The sequence below is a fragment of the Ctenopharyngodon idella genome, chromosome 10, assembly GCF_019924925.1.
Source record: "Ctenopharyngodon idella isolate HZGC_01 chromosome 10, HZGC01, whole genome shotgun sequence".
NCBI lineage: Eukaryota > Metazoa > Chordata > Actinopteri > Cypriniformes > Xenocyprididae > Ctenopharyngodon > Ctenopharyngodon idella.
In genome coordinates, this window is record NC_067229.1 from 40,902,546 (window position 1) to 40,917,761 (window position 15,216).

General features: G+C 37.1%; 1 protein-coding gene across 2 annotated transcripts; it reads left to right on the plus strand.

Annotated features, from left to right (window-relative positions):
• The first annotated feature begins 118 nt into the window (after positions 1-118).
• Positions 119-15,182, plus strand: pora (P450 (cytochrome) oxidoreductase a). Of its 2 annotated transcripts, XM_051911392.1 has the most exons (16): positions 119-410; positions 2,570-2,767; positions 6,412-6,460; positions 6,602-6,730; positions 6,851-7,000; positions 8,839-8,963; positions 9,075-9,164; positions 9,508-9,606; positions 9,805-9,921; positions 10,327-10,445; positions 10,601-10,782; positions 12,423-12,572; positions 12,654-12,921; positions 13,006-13,151; positions 13,624-13,709; positions 13,947-15,182. In XM_051911392.1, the coding sequence occupies exons 2-16, from the start codon at positions 2,598-2,600 to the stop codon at positions 14,089-14,091; spliced, it is 2,025 nt and encodes a 674-aa protein (XP_051767352.1). In that variant the 5' UTR covers positions 119-410; positions 2,570-2,597; the 3' UTR covers positions 14,092-15,182. The 2 variants fall into 2 exon arrangements, with proteins under 2 accessions (XP_051767352.1, XP_051767353.1); XM_051911393.1 differs by lacking the exons at positions 119-410; positions 2,570-2,767 and adding an exon at positions 4,745-5,030.
• The last annotated feature ends 34 nt before the right edge of the window (positions 15,183-15,216 follow it).

The following is a 15,216-nucleotide window of genomic DNA, read 5'->3' on the forward strand; positions in this document are numbered from 1 at the left end:
ATTCAAGGATTTTATCATTGTAAAATATATTTTTAAGCACTTTTTCCAGTAAAGAATTCACCACATTCTCTGCATAACTTTTATTTTTTTATTTTTTTTCAACGAAGTTCTTGTATGCTTGCCAAAGACCCCAGAATAATTAGGCTCACAGACAGAATCCCTCAGTTCTGACGAGTAGGAAAACAGTGCTGCTGTAATGGATAAATGAGTCAGAATAAAACGAATTATTTGAAGAACATGTTAACGCGTACTAAAATTACAACAAAGCAAAAAAGTGGCATCTGTTCAAAGTTAAACTACTAGTTTTAATCAGCTAAGATTCGCGAGGGATATTTGAACGTGCGACTGGCAACCCGGCGTTTCACTCTGACGTAGGCTTGTGCTGTGCGCCGCGCTCCAGCTAACCGGAGGTATGTCTTTTAGTGTGTGTGTCGTGTAACTGTTGAATTATAATGATATAATTGCCTGTTGGTGTATTGTCAATCCGTTTTTGAAGTTATAAACAAAAAATGAACATTTTGTGTATATAATACATGTATGTCTGCCCTTACAGAAAGTACTATGGCGGTAATAGCATGGTAGTGATAGTATCAGATGCTATACAATGCAACTTTCCTACGCGATACTGAATGATTACCATATTAATATACGTCAAAGTAAGAGATACATGTATACAAACAACGCCATGTTAAATATAAAAAACACGTTAGTACTGTGGTACTTCTGCTTTTATGAGACGTGTTACAAAATGCTTGTTTTGTAAAACGCTTGTTTTGTAACACGCTATAGCTGTTATTGAGCGATAAAAGTTTCTTTGTAGGGAACCGAGGTGACGAATATTAAAAATAATTAGAAATTGACGACAGTCCTTTCAAGAAAAACGTGTTTTGTAACTACTCATCATTATGTAATTACATTGAGTTTTCAAAAGAGGGCACAACATGACATGAAAAAGTCACAAATGGTATTTTTGTCAACGTACTTGTTAAAGATATTATGGCACCTACATGGCCACAAACTATGCAAATAAGAATTTAAAAATAATGATTTTATGTATTAATATTTAATTATATTATATTTATTAATTATTTTGCTGAACTATATATATATATATATATATATATATATATATATATATATATATTATATAACCCTGGACCACAAAACCAATCATAAGGGTCAATTTTTTGATATTGAGATTTATACATCATCTGAAAGCTGAATAAATAAGCAAATAAATAGGACAATATCTGGCCGAGATACAACTATTTGAAAATCTGGAATCTGAGAGTGCAAAAAAAATCAAAACATTGAGAAAATCGACTTTAAAGTTGTCCAAATGAAGTCCTTAGTGATGCATATCCACTCACAAAAATCATTTTTTGATGTATTTATGGTAGGAAATTTACAAAATATTTTCATGGAACATGATCTACTTAATATCCTGATGATTTTTGGCATAAAAGAAAAATCGATAATTTTGACCCATACAATGTATTGTTGGCTATTGCTACAAATATACCCTGTGCTCTTAAGACTGGTTTTGTGGTCCAGGGTCACACATATAAAATGGCAAAATGTTTAGTCACTGGTCAGGAAATTAGCAAGAATTGCACAAATATGGTAGAAAAAGTAACTTAACACAGAATAGCCTTCCCCAACTTACAGAAAGCTTTTTACAGGAAGATGAGTCAGTGTTGTTCCACTCAATATAATGACTTGAAACAGTTCATGAGTTGAAAAATGTCTCCCAGTTCATTTGAGTTTACTGTGAGACCAAATATTCACTATAGGGGTCAAATCTAAACTCTGGCTAGGTCAAAACATGGACTTGTTCTCAAGCCACTTCTTAATTGTCTTTGCAGTTTGGACAGGAGTCCAGGAGTCTTGTTGAAAAATAACATCTGATCCGATCCGAATCTGTTCCTCTGTAGATTATAACTTTTCATTTGTTGGAAGCAAGCCATTCTGCAGTATTCTCATGTAGCATTAAATTACTTCACAGTAAAGTATCTCACCAATACCAGCAGCTAAAAAGGTTCTCCACAAAATGACATGTGGTAGAGATGCATTTATTATTATATTTCTTATCAGATTTTCAAAGACGCCACTCTGGATCTTCACCATGCAACATGTGTTTCATTTGTGATACATTACTCCACACACAACTTCCCACATTCTGCCAAAACTTCATTCTGTCTTTGATGTTTTTCTGAGACAACCATGGCTTTTTAAATGGTGCATTTGCTTAAATTTAGCTAATTTCCTGACCAATAATTTGTGGTTAAGACAATTAAAAGCTTAGTGTTTAGCCAGTTTGGGTTTGGCTTTTTTTTTTTTTTTTTTTTTTTTTTTTTTTAACCCAAGAGTGTAGATAGATAGATAGATAGATAGATAGAATGCACAGTGTATGTGCCTGTTTTATGTATTTATCTGTGTATGTGAAGTGAAGACTGTTTTTGTTTAAAGTGATATGCCATGATGTTTTATAGAGTTAGTAAATACTTTCAGAGTTACTTCAATTGATTATTAACTAATACTAAGTGATGAAATCAATCTGTTTTTGCAGACATATCTGCTTTCTGATTTCTGTGAAAATGGAGGACGCTGAATCCCAGCTGCTCTCCGATCAGGATCAGACTCCGGAGCCTCTCCTCAGCTCTCTGGACATCTTCCTCTTCTCTCTAATCGCAGGATTGCTTATCTACTGGTTCTTCTTCCGAAGACAACCAGAGCCTGTTCCGGAGATGAGGACATTCACTGCAGTGTAAGTGTCTGATTTTAACCCCCTCCCCCCTTCATTTGTCCTCGAGGGGGGAATATTACTCCCACACAAATTTTTCTGCATGGCTGAAATGTTGATCACAGCTATGTTTTGTGAAACACAAGCACAATATCTGTGTTCCACCCCATAAAAGTGTAAATGCAAACGATAAAGGAACAAAATTAGCTTTTGCTTTACAGTCCATGGCTGGAACTGTGTTATGTGACTCAAATTTATGCTAATATTTTTGTTGGACAGTCAGTTTATAGTTCTTCTCCCTGTAAACCTTTGGCCTTGTTTGAACAAAGCATGGTTTCTGCTCCATGGCTCGTTCCTAAAGCACTTTGTGGTTTGGTCGGTCATGGGTTCCAGCATTGCAAAGTGTTGACATCATGGGACCCAGAGTATGTGCGTGCGTTACAATCTGTCTCGGCGTTATGGTCTGTAGCAAGTGAGAGGCAGTTCATATACACAGTGGTTATGTGTCATTGTGAATACCAACAGCTACTTCTTTGTTTATGAATTTTCATAGATGCGTCAAGTTGGTAAATGTGAATTTCCTGTTCGGTTTTCACAATACTGAAGAGAAGCATCAGCGCCTTAGTTGATAGATGGTTTATATGAGGTTGAAAATTAGCACTGTTTGTTCAGATGGAGTCACAGGATGTTATTGTTCCTGAATACTTCCCATAATCTTTGCTTGTCAATTGTAGTGTTGTGTGTTAAACTTGTGACCCATTCACGCTTGTAAACAATGAAAGCCCTGATGACAGTCCTGATGACAGTCAAACCAAAAAAAGCCCTGATGACAGTCAAACCAAAATGTATTCAGACACCATGAACATTTCATTCATTAATACAGTTTATTCACTATAGTTTAAAAAAAATGGTAATAAAATATGACAAGATCTCAGAGTTAAACTGTGTCAGAAAAAATTAAACTTAATTATGTCAGATAACACTTAAGCAAAACATGGTCAGGTCAAAGTGTTTGAATAATTTTTGTTTCCAGATTTTTATCAGTTTTACTGGTAGTCCACTGTATGAAGAATTTTTGGGTATAATATGTCACAGTTTACTTTATTTTGCTATCCTCACTTACATAAATGAACTAAAGTGTCCTGCACCCTGCATATATAAATATTTTGTATATAAATAAAATATATATAGTATTTTTTAAATATATACATGCATGTGTATGTAGATGTACATAATAAAAATACACAGTACACACGTATAATATGTAAACTCAAACTTTTATTTTGGATGCAGTTAATGGCAATTAATCGTTTGACAGCACTTGTTGTAAAAATTGCAATAATATTTCACAGTATGACTTGATGAGTACAAGAGACTTTTTTTTTTTTTTTTTTTTAACGGTCTGTAAGGTTTTTTAATGTTTTGGACAAATCTTTGAATGGTACATGGTCTTTCCTTATATACATAAATCACTTATCACCATTTATTCATTGTCTAAAACAGGAACAGCAGCAGTACATAAAGAGTAGAACAAGAATGCAGTTGGAAATGATGTATAACTAAAGAACTATAGTGTCAGGAAGAGATCTTTAGAGAGCAGGAAAGGATAACTACTTCCAATTCTCTCCGCTTCCTGGTTCACATTACTTGTGTTGAAGGATTGCAGCCAGTTTGAGCCATCTACTCCACTAGTCTTTCTTCTTTAGTTGTTTTAATCGAATGCATTGCTTATGTGGCGTCTGCAGAGAACACATAACAAAAAATGTTTTAAATTAAATCCAGAAATTTATATTGGCTTTTGTTTTAGTGCTCTTTTGTATTTTATTAGGCTGGGAAAGGGAGGGAATGAACTCCTTGTGTTTGCATTGGCAGGAACATTCAAGTTTTTACGCATGTCTATGTGCGTTTAAGATGGGGTGGGGGTTCACTAACAGCGTTGTGCAGTAGAGATCCATGGGAAATGTTATATATTCATGTTGCTTTGCAACGCTGTGCTCTGGCCAGATGGCGGGAGAGAGAGAGACAGAGAGAATGAGCGTGCACGGGAGCCCGTGCACTCAGACCCCTGCCTGCCTCACGCCCCCTTTCCTTGCGCTGAAGAGCTATGTGTTTCCTACAGAGCCTCCTAATGAACTTTTACGGACTTTCTTAGGCTGGCTGAGCGCTTGATCCGAACCTTTTAGAGACGAAAGTGCTCTGTATGTGGAACTCTAAAGGACAGGGTCTTTTCCCCAGTCATGGGATGCATGTTCTCTTTGCCTCAGGACAGACTGGTTGCCGCAGAGAGGTTAGTCTGGGACAAATAGATGTTTCATTTTCTGTGTTTCTTCTGTTGTGATGGATATTTCAGGTGCTTTTTATGATTTTGTGGAATTGCTTTTGCCCATAGGGATTGCTTATAGTTTTGTTGTATCCACATGTCACCTAAATGAATTGTTTAGGCTTTCTACAACGCAACACAGTGTTGTATCAGTGGTGTGCAATAGCAAAATGAGGTTCTAATCTGGTGGAATGCTGTATGGATTCTGAATGAGAATGAGAATTTGTTTCTTTAATGTGGAACTATAGAGAAGTATAGGGGAGGACCCCGTTGATTTGCACTGTGATGTCTTGCCAGTGCAGTGATTGTTGTTTGGTAATTTGATAGTTTGATTATATACATTATATACCCTACACTGAACCCTACAAGCTGACTTGTTCAACTTGAATGAATGTACAATACCATTCAAAAGTTTGGGGTCAGTACGATTTTTTTATGTTTTTGAAAAAAAAAAAGGGAAAAAAAGCAAGACTGCATTTATTTAATCAAAAGTACAGTTGAAACAGTAATATTGTGAAACATTTACAGTTTAAAATACATTTTAAAATGTAATTTATTCCTGTGATGGCAAAGCTGAATTTTCCAGTCTTCAGAGTCACATGATCCTTCAGAAATCATTGTAATATGCTGATTTGGTGCTCAAGAAACATTTTTTATTGTTTATAAATGTTGAAAACAGTTGAGCTGCTTTATACTTTTGTGGAAACCATGATACATTTTTTCAGGATTCTTTGATGAATGGAAAGGTCAAAAGAACAGCATGTATTTGAAATAGAAATCTTTTGTAACATTATAAGTGCATTTAGTCATCAATTTAAAATGAATGATCAATTTAATGTGTTCTTTCTAAAAAAAAAAGTATTCATTTCTTTCAAAAAATGTTTATAAAAAAATTTCTTAAAGTAAAAATTGTAAAAAAATATATATATATATAATAAATTATGCTTATGTATGAATTTTATTTAGAAATGTTCATTTTATTTTTTATTTATTTAAAAATTTAAAATTCATTTAAAAAACCTTTTACCATAAGATAATTGTATCGAACTTACACCATTCCAGTAAGATTTTATTTTTTTCCACTCTGTGCACTACCTTCTGTTCTTCGTTGTTGAATTAGCATGAAAGTTTGTGGTTTTCATTAGTTGAACAATGACTGAAAGCAGACGTGTTCTAATGCTGTGGTGCTCTCAGAGGGGTGTGAACTTCAGGAAGTTCTCCTTGTGGGAAAAGGCCAAGAAATGAAAGGCTCAATCCCCTATTCATTACCAAAAGAATTGGTCTGGCATGCTTTACAGCCTTTTCACATGTGTGTTCTTTCTCTCTCTCTTCCCATTTCTTTTCATAGAACGCCACAAATACGTGAGACAAGCTTTATTGAGAAAATGAAGAAAACGGTGAGATTTCCAGAAACATTTTACCACCATAGAAATCTAGTCCAGTTCTAAAAAGTTTAAATAATTGGTGAAAAATTCACTTTCTTGAACAATGAAAGAAAGTTCCATTATGTTTGATTATGTTTGAACTTCTCTTTCTAGAACCGAAACATTGTGGTGTTTTACGGATCCCAAACAGGGACTGCTGAGGAATTTTCTAACAGACTGGCAAAAGATGCCCATCGCTATGGCATGAAAGCGATGGTCGCTGACCCAGAGGAGTATGACATGGTACACTGGCCATTATCGCTGCCTGTTTGATGCACACTAATAAAATCAATCAGTCAAGATCAAAGTATTCTATACTTTTCAACTCTCTTGACTTTTGTCTTTATACTCTCCCATTCACAGTCCGAGCTGTCTAGACTGAAAGAGATTCCTAATTCCATGGCTGTGTTCTGCATGGCAACCTATGGAGAGGGAGACCCCACAGACAACGCTCAGGAGTTCTATGATTGGATGCAAGCGACGGATGATGATCTAGAGGGGGTCAATTTTGCTGTGAGTAATAAACCAACATCAGATTAGTGCGTAGGAAACCAATGTGTCTCTTTTTTAGATTTCTTTCTTGGGTTAAAGAGATAGTTCACCCAAAAATGAAAATTCTGTCATTATTTACTCATCCTCAAGTAGTTCCAAACCTGTATGAATTTCTTTGTTCTGCTGAACACGAAGGGAGATATTTGGAAGAATGTCAGAAACCAAACAGATCTCACCCCCTATTGACTACCACCATAGTATTTATTTTTCCTACTATGGTAGTAAATGGGGGGCGAGATCTTGGCATTCTTCAAAATTCCTCCCCTTTTTATGGAGTAGTACCTGTTTCCTGAGCAGTCAGTGAAGTTCTTAACTAGCCTGCGCCTGAGGCTGTCCCATAGTTAGGGGGCCCATGGAATCCTCATCAGTTCTCCCTCACCAAATGGAAACATCTGGCCTAGCCAAACAAAGCTAGAGCTCCATCCCAGCGGAACCGCTCTCTTAGCGGGACTATTTCAGATGGAACCGGATCATTGAATCTTCTGTTCCTTTGATTCTGGAGACATGGATGTCCAGGCTCCGCTTGAGTTGGACCTGTTTTCTGGATGAAAGCCTTGTGGTTTCAGCCTGGAGTTCTCAGATTCTTTTATGTGGTTGTAGTGGGACAGCGTGACAAAACATGTGGTTGGAAACATCACTGCAGTGCATCAGCATCTACAGTATTACAAGACTGCGGATTTTGGTCTATATTGACATGATAGCATCATTAAGTTGCTGCAGATTTGTTGGCTGCACATCCATGATGTGAATCTCCCGTTCCACCACATCCCAAAGGTGCTATATTGAGATCTGGTGACTGTGGAGGCCATTTGACTATAGTGAACTCATTTTCATGTTCAAGAAATCAGTTTGAGATGATTTGAGCTTTGTGACATGGTGCATTATCCTGCTGGAAGTGCCCATCAGAAGATGGGTACACTGTGGTCATAAGGGGATGGACATGGTCAACAACAATACTCAGGTTGGCTGTGGCATTTAAACAATTCTCAATAGGTACTAAGAGTCCCAAAATGTGCCTAGAAAATATCACCCACAACATTACCCCACCAGCAGCCTGAGCCGTTGATACAAGGCAGAATGGATTCATGCTTTTGTGCTGTTTACGCCAAATTCTAACCCTACCATCTGAATGTCTCAGCAAAAATTGACTGCAGAACTGCCACTCACTGGATATTTTGTCTTTTTCGGCCCATTCTCTGTAAACCCTAGAGAAGGTTGTGCGTAAAAATCCCAGTAGATCAGCAGTTTCTGAAATATTCAGACCAGCCCGTCTGGCACCAACAACCATGCCATGTTCAAAGTCAATAAAATAACCTTTCTTTCATATTCTGATGCTTAGTTTGAACTTCAGCAGATCTTCTTGACCATGTCTGCATGCCTAAATGCATTGAGTTGCTGCCATGTGATTTGTTGAACAAGTTTTTTTTTTTTTCAAAACAGTCATAATTTAGGTAAATAGTTTCCAGTTTCCATCCTATCTCCATCTCTGAACTAAATGGACCATTTTTGGAAACTGAAGTAATAGTGTCTGTTTCTAGATTTTTATATTTATTATTATTTTTTTTATAGAATGTGTAACTTTTTTGTATCTCAGTTTCAGTGAATGATCTTTTTAAACTGAAGAGGAAGTTTTGAATGTTTAAGTACAACTTGATAGCGGATTTTATTTCAAAAGATCAAGAACAAAATGAGTGTTTTAATTGATGCTAAGCCTTTAAAGTATTGCATGTTTTGATGATTTCTCTGTGCTCGCTGTTTCTTATTTACTCCTTGCAGAGACTGAATTACTTTTTTTTTAGGTGTTTGGGTTAGGAAATAAAACATATGAGCACTACAACGCCACAGGCAAGTACACGGACAAGAGGCTTGCTGAACTTGGTGGGAAAAGGGTCTTTGACCTGGGCCTCGGGGATGATGACAGCAAGTGAGTGAACAAAAACTCATAAAAGATAAAAAGGATAAACATGTCAATTTTGTCTGGTTTTAAGTCATTTTTATTGTCTGTCCTGATTATTTAATCCTAAATCATTTGAAGCTTGGAGGAGGATTTTATCTCTTGGAAGGAACAGTTTTGGCCTGCTGTATGTGAGTTCTTTGGTGTGGAGCCCACTGGAGAAGACAGCAGGTATTATTTCTATATTCTTTTTTATATGCTAACCCCGCTTTTTCTGCAATGCATTCTTGTATTGGTAGGCAACGTATGGTATAATTTGAAAGAGCAGACCAGCTGTATCAGATTATCTGGTTCAAACATGTTTATTTGATGGGTATTTTGTGGCCAGACAACACATTCAGGGTCTCATCTCCATATTAGAGGGACCAAATCCATTTATCATGTGCTTCCATAACAAAATCCTCCTGTGTCCTGCTTTGAATAGGTTTTTGCATCTTATTAAACATCATAGGTGTTTTGAATGCTTTAAAAGCAGGCTGGGATGAGATCTCCAATTCTTTTTATGTTCTTTCAGCATTCGGCAGTTTGAACTGGTGGTTCATAATGACATCAATATGAATCAAGTGTACACTGGAGAGATGGGGCGACTCAACAGTTTTCAGACACAGAAACCGTGAGTTCATCCCTTTCAACTAAGCGATCGGTTGACACATCAGAAGAGCTTCTATTGTGGAGTATTCTGTAAAATGACCTCCTGTTTGTGTAATGTTTTCTTCACAGTTTTGTAAATAACTTCTAGGATTTTTAATTGATATACTGAAATTTGAAAAGCTTTTTAACTGATTGCATTATTCATTTTTGAACTGTGTAGACCGTTTGATTCAAAGAATCCTTTCCTTGCACCTGTGACTGTTAATCGTAAGTTGAACAAAGGAGGAACCCGCCACCTGATGCACATCGAGTTAGATATCACTGACTCTAAAATCAGGTACATGTAATAATTGACTTATTTAATTTTATATTACATTGCATATATAATATACATACAATTTGATTGATTGTATTATATAAAAACTATTTTATTATACTTTATATTAGGTATAATTTCTTCTTCTTTCTTTTGATTAAGGGGTGAAATATATAAACCATATTCTTGATAGTGTTCATGAGATTCATGCTCATAATTGTGTACATGACGTGATGATATTGTTTTCAAAAATCTTAATATCTGTACAATATTACAGCATTGTAAAATTAAAGAAACTGTTTGAAATCACTACTACAAATAGCAATACTGTCATGTTATTTGTATAACATTTAAAAGAAAGTCTGCATGCAGACTGTACAGTATGTTTTTCCCACATATTAATCAGTTGCTTCCCAAACCTGGCAGATATGATTCTGGAGACCATGTTGCTGTTTACCCCACAAATGATGCTTCGATTGTCAACAGACTAGGAGAAAGGCTTGGAGTAGATCTCGATACTGTATTCTCTCTCAAAAATCTGGATGGTATATACTAATATCTGAAATTTATATCACACAATTAAATAATCAGCATATGAGATGGCATGTAAGATAAATAGATATTATTTAATTTATTTAATCTCTGTTAAATAGTCTATATATGACATGCAATTGTTGCTAGTAATGTTTCACTTCTGCAGAGGAGTCCAATAAAAAGCACCCGTTCCCCTGTCCAACTACGTACCGCACGGCGCTGACCCATTACCTTGACATCAATAACACGCCACGTACAAATGTGCTGTATGAGCTGGCGCAGTACGCCTCCGATCCTCAAGAACAAGAGAACATGCGCAAGATGGCGTCTGCCTCCGCTGAAGGAAAGGTTAGGATCATGTCATAATCACTGTTGTATTGTCTATAGTAAAACTGTTTTTTTTCACACTTGAAATAGTTAACCCTGGGTCATTCCAAACCCTGGGTAAACGGAATCATGGGTTATCTTGTTTCACATTTCACACTACTCATAATTTACCCGGGGTTAGCAATTTAATCCTAGGTATTCGTAAGCTGCTGTTTCACACTGTACATTCCTAAACAATGGGTTATCGCTCTTATTTACATATTATCGGTGTCATTGTTATTGGTTGAACAAATGCAGAACATAACCTGTTTATATAAAAGCTCTAGTGTTGCGCATCCTCATATTATACATTGCTGACTGTACTATTATGTTTTTTTATGAATGGAATTTTCAGACTACACTATATTGCCAAGAGTATTGGGACATCCCGTCCAAATCATTGAATTCAGGTGTTCCGATCACTTCCATGGCCACAGGTGTATAAAATCAAGCACCTAGGAATGCAGACTGCTTCTACAAACATTTGTGAAAGAATGGGTTGCTCTCAGGAGCTCAGTGAATTTAAGCATGGTACCGTGATAGATCGCCACCTGTGCAATAAGTCCATTCGTGAAATTTCCTCACTACTAAATATTCCACGGTCAACTGTTAGTGGTATCATAACAAAGTGGAAGCAATTGGGAACAACAGCAACTCAGCCATGAAGTGGTAGGCCATGTAAAATCACAGAGCGGGGTGAGCGCTCAGTGCGCAGAAGTCGCCAACTTTCTGCAGAGTCAATAGCTACAGACTTCCAAACTTCGTTTGGCCTTCAGATTAGCTCAAGAACAGTGCGTAGTGAGCTTCATGGAATGGGTTTCCATGGCCAAACAGGTGCATCCAAGCCTTACATCCAAGCGACTGCTTTGTTTGCGCAAAAAACGTAATTTACCACTTTGTGAAAATATTTATTTGCATTATTGCATTATTCATGAGAGCATCACGACGCATGCATTTTGTGTTCACGCGAGAGCTGACATTGTTGCTTGAACACGCTTTGGATTTGCAGTCACGTGGAGTACTTTAATGTCTTTACTACCTTTCTGAACCTTGAAAGTGGTAGTTGCATTGGATCTCTATGGAGGGACAGAAAGCTCTCAGATTTCCTTAAAAATATCTTCATTTGTGTTCAGAAGATGAACGAAGGTCTTACGGATGTGTAACGACACAAGGGTGAGTAAATGATGACAGAATTTTCATTTTCGGGTGAACGAACCCTTCAGCTCCAATTGACAATCGAGTAGTATCAGTTTTCTGTCACCATTTGACCTTTTTCCCCAACAAACGCTAAAACAACTGTTTATACAACATGCAGTGATTCTGTGACCATCCAAAGCATGTGAATATGAGGCATGCGATTGGATGGCTGTTGCTAATCATCTTGTCCTAACATTCTAACACCACATCATTTCACACTGTAAATGTTTGGCCCCGCAATGTGGGGTTAACACCCGCAAAAGCTCCAGAGGGTTCCCTGGGTAAAAAGCAATGCTAACCCCGATTTTAAATTTCAAGTGTGAAATATTCCTTTCCGTTGAAAGTGGGGTTTAGAATGATGATAACCCAGGGTTAAGCGCAGCCCTCATGAGTATTTTTTTTCACCATCTGATTGGTCCTTTTAGGCTCTGTACCAGAGTTGGGTTGTGGATTCAGAGAGAAACATATTGTCTATTCTAGAGGATCTACCTTCCCTGAACCCTCCTATAGATCACCTGTGTGAGCTGATGCCTCGACTTCAGGCTCGATACTACTCCATCGCCTCCTCCGGCAAGGTAAAATCCTCAGTTTTCAATATTAAACCTTGAATCATAAACTTTGAGGTTGACTCTTAACTTTGTTCATTCTCATTTCAGGTCCATCCACACTCTATCCACATCTGTGCTGTGGTGATAGAGTACACCACCAAGACAGGAAGAGTCTTCAAAGGTGTGGCCACCAACTGGCTCAAGAATAAAGATGTGAACGATAACGGGCACAAGCCCACCGTTCCCATGTATGTTAGGAGATCCCAGTTCCGCCTGCCGTTCAAAGCCAGTAATCCTGTAATCATGATCGGGCCTGGAACTGGCATCGCCCCTTTCATGGGCTTCATCCAGGAGAGAGCATGGCAGAAGGATCAAGGTGTGGCTTGAAACTTGCTTTGACACAACATGTGTACCATAAGAAAGCAAAGGTTTCTCACTCAGTTTTTGCTGTCTCTTGCAGGGAAGGATGTTGGTGAGACGATACTTTACTTTGGCTGTCGCCATAGGAACGAAGACTTCCTGTATCAGCAGGAACTGGAGGATTTTGAGAGAGCGGGTGTGCTGACACAACTTAACGTTGCCTTTTCCAGAGACCAGGAGAAAAAGGTGAGTGACATGAAAATCATGCAATTAACAATAAGTTATTGTCATGCTATGGCCGCCGTAAATGGCTGAAATTAAAATTCTCTACTATATTGTCTAAAAGAAATTGAAAAATAAAACACTAGGGCCTGGTTTCACAGATAAGGCTTAGATTAAGCCAAGATTAGGCCTTAGTTCAGTTAGGGCATTTAAGTGGCATTCATAAACGTGCCTTAGAAAAAACATTACTGGTGCTCATCTTGAGACAAAACAAAAGTGTGAGAGAGCCGCTCTGCACTGCACAAACACATATTGACCGTGTGTTGCGAGTTTTCAATTTTTTTTTTTTTTTCCACTTACTCATCTTCCTAAACATGACAGGTCTTTGTTGTGGTTGCAGCATCTTACAATAGTTTTCACAATATTAAAGATTTCCATCTTTAGTTTGCAACTGAAGTAAACCAAAAAGTAATTCTATGGACTGTTGTGTTTGCAGATCTATGTGCAACATCTTCTGAAGAAAAACAAGGAGCAGTTGTGGAAGCTCATTCATTCAAATAATGCCCATATCTATGTTTGTGGGTAAGAACCAGAAGTTTCTTCTGCCACATGCTGAATAGATGTATAACACAGACCATGCTAGTAACTGCCAGGATTGTAGTGGAACAATAAACAGCTTGAAATAATTATAGTGCTTCCATATAATAGTATGATTTTGCTAGCATAAAGTGGTAATGGTGCCATTCGTCAATATCATACTGCATCTCTTTCCAGCAGCACATTTGCTTGTGTATTTAATGAGAACATGTGTTCTTGCAGAGACGCACGTAACATGGCTCGGGACGTGCACACGGCCTTCTATGAGATTGCAGAGGAGATGGGCGGCCTGACGCACACTCAAGCTGTGGACTATTTTAAGAAGCTGATGACCAAGGGCCGTTACTCACAGGACGTTTGGAGCTAAGCTTACTGATAAACCAATGCCACTTTACCTCAGATGATCATTTCTCCAAAAGCTAGAGCTAAAACATCGAATTTGCCTGGACTGATTTATTGCTGTCAGGTTGTTTGTCTCAGATATATAATATACTGCACAGGACCCAGATCAGGAAAAAAAGCACTCCAACATCACACATTCTTCCTTTAGATGAGTTTATGATATTCAACCTACTGTTAAAGGAAACTGATTTGACTGAATTTGAACCCTAACCGGACTGCGGTATTGGATGTTGATGTATACGCAAATGTAGGTCAAGGATGCAAAATATTCCTTTGCTTCTTTTTTGAGTGAGGCCTTATAAAGAATGTTCATGTATTCTGTCATACTGTCTATTGTGTCATCTCTATGTGAAAAGACTGCAAATATCACTTTGTGACGTACTGTAAAACTTTAGATTGTTTTTGTGACATTATTCAAAACATAGTACAATGTGTTCACCATTTTAGGTCAGTCATGCATTTTTGATATTGTGACGTTCATTCATTCTTATTTCTTGTGCTTTCAAGATGTTCTGCCACTCATCTTAACTCTTTTATGCATTATTTCATAATAATGTTGAGTAGCAGTGAACAAGCAATTATGCAATCAATATGATCTCCATCATTGGGTGAAGCGTTACATTCTGTTGGTCATTTTTTAATGTTGTCTAGCAGTTTTAAGCAAACTGGTCAAGTTTTATTGGTTGCATCTGGAGGAATATATTAAATATATCTATTTTCCTAACAGATGCATTTATGAAATTAAATGTAGGTTCTTCTCTCATTTTCAGTATTTTTTCCTTTATCGGTACACATTTACCACTGATTTCTACTAATAATTATAGAATTGACTCCTCAATTCATCCCCCTGGTGAGCCAAAGCTGCAACTGCAATAAAATGCACAGCATTATGGTTTTATGGCATATTTTTTAATGACAACAAGCTTGCATTTGTTTAATTTAAAACTTAATTAAACTTGCTTGGGAAATGAAGTGTCTTTGTGATATCACATATGTTTTTGTGCAACATTGTGATCTCAGTAATGCAATGTTTGAAAATTAAATAATATGCACAAACATTGTCTTGGCCTAAAAATTTGTTTGTCTGGAC

Coding starts and splice junctions, on each gene's coding strand:
- pora (XM_051911392.1), top strand. CDS start 2,598: ATGGAGGACGCTGAATCCCAGCTGCTCTCCGATCAGGATCAGACTCCG. Junction 9,922..10,326: donor ATCACTGACTCTAAAATCAG/GTACATGTAATA, acceptor CAAACCTGGCAG/ATATGATTCTGGAGACCATG. Junction 12,922..13,005: donor AGCATGGCAGAAGGATCAAG/GTGTGGCTTGAA, acceptor TGTCTCTTGCAG/GGAAGGATGTTGGTGAGACG.